Source organism: Styela clava, chromosome 2 (assembly GCF_964204865.1).
Source record: "Styela clava chromosome 2, kaStyClav1.hap1.2, whole genome shotgun sequence".
Classification (NCBI taxonomy): Eukaryota; Metazoa; Chordata; class Ascidiacea; order Stolidobranchia; family Styelidae; genus Styela; species Styela clava.
This window is the reverse complement of record NC_135251.1, coordinates 11241171-11251892: the sequence shown is the minus strand read 5'-3', so window position 1 is coordinate 11251892 and position 10722 is coordinate 11241171. Positions and strand designations below refer to the sequence as shown.

Genomic DNA, 10722 nt, shown 5'->3' with positions numbered 1-10722 from the left:
TGAGTATTGAGTATTATTAAACTGGAGCTATGGATCGTTTTGTTATAGAGTAATGTTGTAGTTAATATTCTCATTCACCAATGGACCAATTGCTTCGAAATTTTTAGTGGTTAAAGATTGTATTTTTTACTGAAAATCTGTTACTTTTATTTATTTTTAAAAAAAATTTGTGAGATCTGATATTTCGTCTAAAATGCGCTGCATAATTTTCACTCAGGGAAACATGTTTTTATGATATCGTAATGCCTGTCTTCCACTTTTTATGACATCGTATCATTGGTCTGTTGTGACAGATTGCATACCCGTACTACGACGTTTTAAACTTTGTGTCCATATATTTTTTGTTTTAATAATACAATTAGTGTGGTGGAATGTGTACTCATGTCTGAATGGCGTAAATCGGTTTATCAAAGCGAACCTAGCATGGGAATATGCACCTGCTTTACGTCAGCAAAAACAAACACATTTTCTCAAATTAGTATAGTTTCGTGTAATTGTTTACAAGTGACGTATTACTTGAATTACTTAACAGAAAATTATCATCTAATCGTGGCCTATGATATATCATAAATAAAAATGCTTCATTTTATTTTAAGGCCATAGACGATATGTGATGGAATACATTTATTTTAATTTCAAGTACCTTGTGGCCTCCTATATTCGCGATCGCACGATAGTTTCTTGGCAGATAAGAAGGAATGTATTTTCTTGACTTTTATATGCTATATATGATGTGCGGATGACACAGAGATATAGATATATGTTGCATTAGTCTGAAGACTTATAATAGAAAACATTTAGTCATAAAATATTGGAGGAAAGATGAACTCGTGCCAACACAAATTTGTTCGCGGTTTTATTTAGGGTATTATTTGTAGAAATATATATATGTCATATATGGGCCCCATGTCCACCCGTGTTTTTCCGAATTAGGTACGATTGCGATCTGGTAAAAATCAAAACAATTGAAAAAAATACCATGTGATATCTAAACTCATTCAGTTTGTTCTGAAATATGCTTAAAATATGACTGAAATTTGCATTGACAGTCATAGCATATTACAGCCTATCTTCGCGCTATATTATTTACCAACGTAATTGTTGTTTTAGACTATTCCTAATATTGTTAATCTTATTTTGCTAAAATGTTTCTACTGCTGAGTTTACTTCTTCAATCGTCAATATGGATGACGGCATTGGGTAAGTGATGTTGTGATTATTTTTATCATTTTTATGTATATATTAATAAACTGATTCCTTTTTTGATTTTTGTATTCAATATCGGCTATTTTAACTTAGTTCAATTATATTATCACGGGATATCAGAATTTGCAAAACGAAAATAGATTTCTGTGAATTCTTGTTGTACAAGAAATCTTTTTATATATGTTTTTGCTAACTTGTTTTAGATTTTGTTGTTGTTTTTAAGATGCGTAGAAGATATCTTTTCTCCGCTTGGCTACAAATAGATTAATTAATTTCAAAATCTCAGTATTTAAAGGAAGCTATTACTCATTTTTCGAAGTTATATTTCTATTCATAATTTGTTTTGTTTTTATTTGAATTCACGAGAACACTTTTATACCACGTATGACTTTCTGTTCTAAATCAAGGATACGAATCAGTATGTTATGGTGATCTTGGATGTTTCACTAACGAACCTCCATGGGGCGATACTCCACAGCGGCCACTGGAAATCCTACCAGACGACCCTTCCAAAGTCAAAACCAACTTTTACTTGGATACCAGACAACAATACGACAGACAAATTTACTATAACGATATGTTGTCCATCTCGTAAGTTAATTGAAGTAGTATGATCTAGTAGTTTACCAAAACTGAATTGAAACTTGATCTTTATAGAGTTGAATCGGATATGCCGTGTTTCCCCAAAAATAAGACTGGGTCTTATTTCATTTTTCTTCCGAAAAATAACACCAGGGCTTATTTTCGGGGGATGTCTTATATTTTCATTTATCAAAAACAAGATTACAAGTAGAGATTTACGATATCCATTTACTTATAAATAAAACGTTTTTATTCCAAATAACTGCAAAACATTGGTTATGTCACGGTAGAAAGATGTAGCTACCGTGTGTATTGAATCAGAAGACTCAGATTCCGGATTTGTGGTTTATTCTGAGGCAGCTTCACAGTTAAAAACACTTAAAACAGCGAACACAGGAAAACACGACCGGCCGCCAGCGCGGCGACCGGAGAAGAGGCGGGAAGCTCTTTTTTCTCACGACCTGATGGTGGTCGGAGTCTCACAGTAAACGGACCCGGATGAAGTATATCCAATATTATATATATTAAGGGTGATAAAATGATGAAATCCGTGACAGTTATTAACCATGTAAAACGTGTAGGAGAGATTTTTTGCTATCGACTAGGTCGAAAAAAATATTTGCGTTATTGACTATGGACTCTTATTTTAAGGGGAGGGCTTATATTAATATCATTTTTAAAATTCAGTCTAGGTACTATTTTCCTGGTAGGTCTTATTTTCGGGGAGACACGGTATCTTTTGGTAGTCAACTTGATTCGATAGTCCTGAAAAGTTTGGTTTGATTGTAATTGGTTACGACTGGCATTATTTTTGTTTTCTTTTTGGTGTTAAAACCGAATCTATGATCATTTCTTTCATCACATTTATTGCTTTGTTTCTCGAAGTGTGTTTATTTGTTCATTTGCATGAAATAATCTTTTATGATATCGGAATGCTCGGTGAAAACTTCTCCAGTTGAACATGTACATATTAACAGTATTTGTGGGAAGTTGATATTAAAACTCCAGGCATAGGTCAGTGGTAATATAAGTTTTGAGATTGGTTAAAACATAGACAACATCTTTTGACGCCGAACTTAACAACATTTCCGCTCTCCGATAAAAAAGTCGCGTTCATTGCTGATACCAGTTAATATTAGATTTATTTGAAAGTTGCCCAAGTTATTTGCTCATGTTAATCATCATGCGAATATATACATAATGGCTTTATATTCAAAATATTACACTGTGAACTCTTGGAAAAACTTTTTAACATTTATCATTCCAGTTCGTCAACTTTCGACCCAAGTCGTTTTACCAGGTTTATAGTGCATGGTTACGTCGATAATGGAGATGTTGCATGGTTAAGTGATATGTCTAACGCATTTCTTGCTGTAAGTTTTTTCATATTCTTGAAATGTTATTTTATGTTTGTATATTGTATTGGAAGGAATTAAATATTTATACACAAGGCAAACTTATGAAACTCAATTATGTATGCAATTTAAGTGCCAGTGCGGAATATAATATAGGAACCTAAAATAATATATATATTTATGAATAAAAATTCTTCGGTGCTATTTTAGCGTGAGGTCTACCGCCATATGTAGCCTACACCTTATAAAACATTCATAAAATACCAAAATAATGTATGTTTTAGTTATCGCAATATCGTTGCAAATAGCATTGCAAATAAGGTCGGTCTACTCTACTCAAATTATAACAATTTGAGCGTTAAGTTAAGAGTTGTCTAAAACATATTTTTTGCTCAATTTTAATACATACCGATGGTATGGGCAAGATAGCCTGGAGGTTAAAACGTTACGTACCTATCTACTTTGGTATCGTCTTTAACATAACTCGGGCCTCAATCAATCACAAACACCTTACCCAGGATGTAATAAATTGGGTACCAAATGCGGAACTGGAAAAATGCATGTACAGAGCCCTTTTGTAGGAAAAAGCATATAAATCTTCGTATATGTCACCAAAAACAGTTTATACTAAATCGCTCTGAACAACTTCTAAAAATTAGTATATATTTCACTTCTTTCCAGACGGGAGGCGCCACTTTCTTTACTTACTACACCGTAGGTCTACCACTTGAGGGATAATACAGTGATAGACCTCACGCTAAATTGCTAACCTTATAGGGCTCACGCTAGAGTAGCACTGAATATTACTTGAAAGAATGAATTATGTTCATACGTCAAGAATAATTATCTTCATCATCTTTACAGTAATGCTTCTCCATAGATCATAATCCGAGTTGAATAGTGCACTTTGTTATTTTCTATTTTTGTTTGTAATAATTTAGAAAGGCAACGAAAATATCATTCGTGTTGGTTGGATGGGAGCATCTCTCCAGCTGAACTACGCAAGCAGCGCTGTAGATACCCAGATTGTAGGAGCCGAAATTGGAAATTTCATTAAAAATTTAATTGTAAGTTGCCAGAATATTTGGTCAGCTGACTTTTACAAAAGTCCTCATGCAAATATATTTAGGTAATTTCGGCGTAAAGAAAATCTTCTTTTGTTATTATATATATCTCAAGAAGATGGCATAATCAGGAATTTTAGCTGAATCTAAAACGTTTTTAATCGACAGAAAAAAATAGTCTTTGTTGTATATTCCAATTTCTTCAATAAAACACTCAGTGATAGATCTTGTGATTCCCCGCATATTATTTCGTGATTTGCACGGAGCATCAGAATTCTACTTTTTATTCGCACAACCTAAGTACTGCAACTGATGTACATACGCTGCTTCCTCGCATTTTCTTAATTTGAAAACTACCTGAAAGGGTTATTTAGAATTTCTTATTTTAAAATGGTATTGTCAGCCAAGATTCCGACTTGAACTCAGTTTTAATTCCAAGCTCGTGCACGGATAGTTTTTACGTAGCATTTCATAATTTATTCTAAATTTGCAATTGTTATGATTTTATTCTGCAGTCAGCATTCGGAATGTCACCGTCTCAGTTTCATTGCGTCGGTCACAGTTTGGGTTCTCACACTTGCGGATATGCCGGGAACAGAGTCGCTAGGCTCGGAAGAATTACAGGTGTGAAACGATGTCCTCCTCTTCTGTTTCTTTTTTGGTACTCCCGTAATATGTGAAACAAGAAGGCGGACACCGTAACGTAGTATGTGTACCAGATTAGGATTAGGCCATAATTTCAGGTACAAATACTACTTCGGTCACTTGGCTAGTCCCCGAACTCTTAATAGAACTAAAATAGGAAAAATTGGAATAAAATTATGGCCTAACGCAATCCTGGTACACATACTATGTTAAGGTATCCGACATCTTGGTGCACATACTACGAGAGCGACTCTTTTTTTGCTGCGAAAAAGGCCCCAACAAGCGGCCACTAATATATAACGATCTCAGAGGAGATACTATTTTAAATGGAACAAAAGACAGTTAAATCTAACAAATTACCTTTAGGTCACCGCACCCCGAAAAACTAAACTGCTCCTCCTCCTTTCCTATGCAAAAAATACTTTATTTGTTCAATCTCCTATGCTAGTTGCAGGTGTTATGTACAATACTCATTCCCGTTTTTTACAGTTGAAGTAGTTTGTTATGAATGGAGTTCATGGATAAGTATCATAGTAATATTTAAAAAAAAAAAAAAAAGATATCAATAATACTACAGCAAATAAAAAGCAAAATTCCTCCGATAAAACTGCAAAAAATCTTCTTTTGGGGGAAGGGGTATGGATCTTAAAGGAGATTCAATTTTAGTAGAGCGATGCGTTCTCAAAAGCGCCTAGACAAACCCTTCAAAACTAACTTTTGCCACCTATTACCACTGAATATTACATGTTCTAGGCCTTGATCCAGCGGGCCCGTATTTTGAAGGAACCCCCGCTGAAGTTCGGTTGGACGAGACAGATGCCGACTTTGTTGATGTAATTCATAGCGATGCGGAAAAAATAACGGATATGGGTCTTGGCACCGGTGAACAATCAGGCCATGTAGATTTCTGGCCAAATGCTGGATACCAACAGCCCGGTTGCGATCAGGTCACTGTCATTACATTATATGTAGATTAATATATATGATATTTTTATCCAGTAGTTAAACGTGGATTGCAATGACTCTTAGGTGCATGTTTATTTGGAAGCACCATTAACAACCAATAGGTTGTGCAGAATAAGAAAAAATACCTGAGTAATTGAAGTGCAAAGCAAATTTGTAGATAGAGGAAGAGGTGTAATGATAAAGCAAATTTTTGTTTCCACCCTCATGTAAAGTCATTTTGCAGGCTTGTCTATGGGACATATTTTTCTGTCCCATTCCCATCCCATAGCAATTATGGCTGTCCCATCCCATCCCATGGGATTCCCATTAGAATAAAATTCAATAAAAATTGTTACATTTAGGTTTAGCGTCTACTAAATAGGACTACATGTACGAAGGGACATGCAACACAGCAAAATTTACGGACTTTGTTAACTTTATATTCATAACTATTATGCATGTGTCCATCATCCCCTTCGAGTATATTGTATATTGTATAGTATAGTAAGTATATTGTTAGGGCTGAATATATTTTGCTCTTTATAACTAACAAGAGAGCTATGCTCAAATATATGGACACGAAATCCATAACGAAGTGTTTTACTATCCTCTCCCAGAAAATCATACGGTTTTCGTGTCCCACGTGTCCCATGGGAAATAAAAATGTGAGCTGTCCCATCCCATGGGAATCCCATTCCCGTAAACAAGCCTGTCATTTTGTATATAGCTCGTTATCATATTCGATTAAATAGGATTAACACTTCATACCGTATTCGAAATCTCCAATAGGCTAATTTTGAACTTTACCTTGAAATCAAAATGAATTTCTTTTCACGTTCGACTATATAGAGTATATGTTTTTTTCAAATGGCTATTCGGAATTCCCAAGGTTTCACCACCCATCAGTATGTTAAATGTTATTGAGTACAAGTAACACCATCTTTCTAAAATTCCGCCCTTTTTTGAATATTTTGAAAATTTTCGCATTCTGCTTATAAGCACAATATCTTACGTAGGTTGAAATGCTTTTTTCATTAACACAATATCAATAAAAAACATATTGAAAAATAAATTCAATACAATTATTCTTATATATAAAGAATGCTCTCTCCACAATTATTGGTATCGACGGGATTACTGATGGAACGCGAGATTTTGTTGCCTGTAATCATATCAGAGCTGTGAAATTCTTCACTGAATCGATCACGACAACATGTCCTTTCAAGTCATATCCTTGTCTTAGTTATAACGAGTTCTTAGCAGGAAAATGTTTGGATTGCGACTCTACGGTAGGTCTTAGTAATAGTGTTGCTTATTATAGGAAATTTTCGATTGTGAGTAGATGATTGAACATAATTTTTCAACAGTAGTTGAAAGGATCTCGAGTCCATAGAAAGTTACTCGTTTAATACGCATACAAAAAATATCAAAAACGGCAACTTTTGAATGATTATGGACAATAACATATTTTGTGTGTAAGAACCCCAATGTGAACGCTGTGAATAAATTCTCTAGATTATATTTTTGGTAACAATTTCTGAATAATAATTGCCGCATTCATTTCAAACTTATTTTTTTAGGATAGAACTGGTTACTGGATAGGATTTTATTATTTATCCCAGTAGAAAGGGAAGGCTGCTTAATTACACGGTGAAACAAGGGTCTCATCCGGTTACCGGTCCATGTCGGGTATGAGAATAGTTAACCAGTTATTTGTTTCAGATGCATGTTTTGATTGGATATATAATCGTTGTTCACATTATTATGGAATTCATACTAATTGAATGCATTTAATCCACTTCAAAATAAAATATTTTTCTGTTATAACGCCACCACGATTTCAGGGTTGTCCTCAGATGGGATATCATGCTGACAAATATGCTTCACAAGTATACAAAGCGCAGACCTATTTGTCTACCAATGCCCTTCCACCGTTTTGTGGTAAGTTGAATTCCGACTTGGTTTCACACATTAAAATAAGGACAAAATTTGTTACTTCCGTAGTTAGGGTTAGGCCATAATTTTATTCCGATTTTCCTTATTTTAGTTCTATTACGATTTCGGGAACTGTTTGTGTAACCAAGTGAATACGCCCCCTGCCCATGGACTTCAGCCCCTTCACACAACTTGATGTGAAGTAGGCGAACAAAATTAGTTACCTCTGTATTGATACACATACTCCTGGAGCGCCAATATAATAACAAAAATTATAGTCGGCTAATCCAAATTGGCAATGTCATATTCCTGCTGCAGAAACATGAATAACTAATTCTTAACAGCAAAGTAAATCGCGGCTACCGCTTTCAAATTAGAATAGTTGTATACCATGCTTATATTTTAAGAGATATAAAAGATTGTTATATTTGCGCTGCAGCAAATATTTATTATAACTAATTCTTGATACGGTAAATCGATTGTATAACTCAATCAAATTAGTATCATATCAACCATCAGTCATTAAGATCAGCGCATATACTTAAATAAAATGCTGCCTGGTTAAAACACAGAGTACATGTCTGATGTTGGAGTGAGACTCGGTTCCAACAGCAAAAGTATAGATGGAAGCTTGTACCTCACCTTGTACGGTGCCAGTGGCAATACTGAACAACAACAGATTGGCGGAGCAGAGTAAATTGATTTGAATATTTGAATGACATTTTATTAGATGGGTACTCAAACACGCGAGGTTTTGTAGAATTATATGAAGTAGAAATAGTATTTGTGAGTGTGTACAAATTCGAATATATTATTTCGAAACCAGGGTTTCAGGTTTTCGCAATCTTAATCCGGCTTGCCCAGGTTTTCGCAGGTTTCATTTTCCCACGAAAAGATTTGTTTAGTTTATCAATATATACTAAATACTACGAAAATTTAATTCACATGTTGCTTACAATTCCCCAAACACGCGATTTTGTAGGAATATATAAAGAAGGAGCGGTATTTGCGTATGCACTGGAATTTATGCAATAAACATTAAATATAACTGCTACATTGCTGTATAATAGATAGGATTCCGTTTCTGTCTTAGAAATGGTCCAAAGAAATGATTGGAAATGATTAGTAGGAAATGAAGTAATGTAATTCGTGCTGCCTTTTGCACGAGTTTGTGAAATATGATATAAAAAAGGGTATTCCCGTATAGTGTGTGTACCAGGTTAGGGTTAGGACATAATTATATTCCGATTTTCCTTTTTTTAGTTCTATTACGAGTTTGGGGACTGAATTGAATTCACAATTGAATATACCCCCTGCCCATATGTTTCAGTCCCTTTACACAACTTGATGTAAAGTAGGCGAACAAAATTAGTTACCTCCATATTGTTACACACACTTCTGGAGCGCCAAAAATTGAATTATAAAGATTCAGATTGAACTAAATTCAGCCATATTGGTTTAGCACTGTTTACGAGCTTCGTCCGGGAGGATATCATAGTTCACTCGTATATTATGATTACAACCCAGGAACGATCGATTACGTCAAATTGTTATGGGAACAACAAGAAATAAATGTCGGAAGAGACTACATCACCATTGATTACGTGACGGTGTGGGTGGGAGCTACCCAACAGCTGTGAGTGTCCCTGCCGTTAATATAAGAATACTATTTCAACTAGACAAATACAACTTTTCGTACTCCCTTAGTATGTGTACCAATTTTTCTCATTTTAGTTGCGTTACGAGTTTGAAGATTGTCTGTGTTGGCCAAGTGATTATCCCTCTGTCCATAGGTGACAGTTCCTTTACACAACTTGATGTAAAATAGACGAACAAAATTATTTACCTCCATATTGGTATGGATACTTCTGTAGCGACCAACTTTTTTATATATATGCACTCGACTGCCTGTCCGTATCAATGTGTTAAAAGGAACAATCTATTAACAATTTTCTTCAGTTAACCTTCATAGAATATTCAAACATGTTTTTCAAATTTAATTCCATTAAAGCACCTTATACATTAAGTATAAAATAATACTCTGTTTTATCAGGTTATGCTTTGGGGGAGATCCAACTGTTGAGATGTCCGAGAAAACTAGATACACTCTATCTCCTATATCTTGTTATTAAGAAAAGAAAATCCATTTAAAAAGTTCAAATAAATAATTTAATCCGAGTGTTCAAATGAGTAAATAAAATTTTATCAACCTCACTTAATTTTATTTTTCTAATTCTAAGTATAATCTTGGAATATATTGGAAATCGTGCAAACGTGTTTGATTTTATAACGGAATATCTTTTAAGTGTTGAAAAACGATAGTTACAAATAAAAGCTAAAAAAGCGGATAACTTATGTTTTAAATTTGAGTTGGGTTGCGCGAGACTAACTTCCTATCTTTTCTCTACGCCTTTATGCTAGTGGATCCGTATGCGTATACTGCAAGGATACTGTAGCTGGAATAAACATGACTATTCTATTCAATTAAAGAGTCCAGCTGCACACTAACACAAATGTATTTCTGTAACGTTTCGTCCGACCAGAGTCAGACTTCCTCAGACGTTAAAGAAATACATTTGTGTTAGTGTGCAGCTGGACTCTTTAATTGAATAGAATAACTTATATTTGGCGCCAACTTCTTTTTGTTGTTGTTATTAATAAGTTTATGATGCAAATAACATAAAGGGTCTTTTACGCCATTAACCATTTTGAAATAAAAATTCCCAAACTATGGGTCGCGTGAAGATTTTCCTCGGTCGCCTAATTTCTGTCAAACATGCGCACACGAGTGATAGGATTTGAAAATTGGAAAGTGAAATTTGTGCTGGTTGGCAAGTACCGTAAAATTAACAACTTCGGATATTTTGAGCAATAACTGGACCATGTATTGTCCAAACGGCGCCAAAATTGCTCGATTCTTTTTATAACTTTTTTGATCATGTTACATCCGAATAAGTTGTTGACCCGCTGGTACGCAAATTGGACTTTTT

At 34.5% G+C, this 10722-nt stretch overlaps 1 protein-coding gene across 1 annotated transcript; it reads left to right on the top strand.

Annotated features, from left to right (window-relative positions):
* Window positions 1-1565: 1565 nt before the first annotated feature.
* LOC120336409 (inactive pancreatic lipase-related protein 1-like) lies at window positions 1566-10369 on the top strand. Its single transcript, XM_039404080.2, has 10 exons — window positions 1566-1797; window positions 3056-3161; window positions 4085-4210; window positions 4723-4831; window positions 5606-5799; window positions 6898-7086; window positions 7642-7738; window positions 8305-8425; window positions 9195-9368; window positions 9786-10369. The coding sequence occupies exons 1-10, from the start codon at window positions 1784-1786 to the stop codon at window positions 9862-9864; spliced, it is 1209 nt and encodes a 402-aa protein (XP_039260014.2). The 5' UTR covers window positions 1566-1783; the 3' UTR covers window positions 9865-10369.
* The last annotated feature ends 353 nt before the right edge of the window (window positions 10370-10722 follow it).

Bases quoted from the DNA above. Each gene is read 5' to 3' on its own strand.
- LOC120336409 (XM_039404080.2), top strand. The intron at 4,211-4,722 runs GTAAGTTGCCAG...TTTATTCTGCAG, and splicing joins ATTTCATTAAAAATTTAATT to TCAGCATTCGGAATGTCACC. The intron at 8,426-9,194 runs GTAAATTGATTT...ATATTGGTTTAG, and splicing joins CAACAGATTGGCGGAGCAGA to CACTGTTTACGAGCTTCGTC.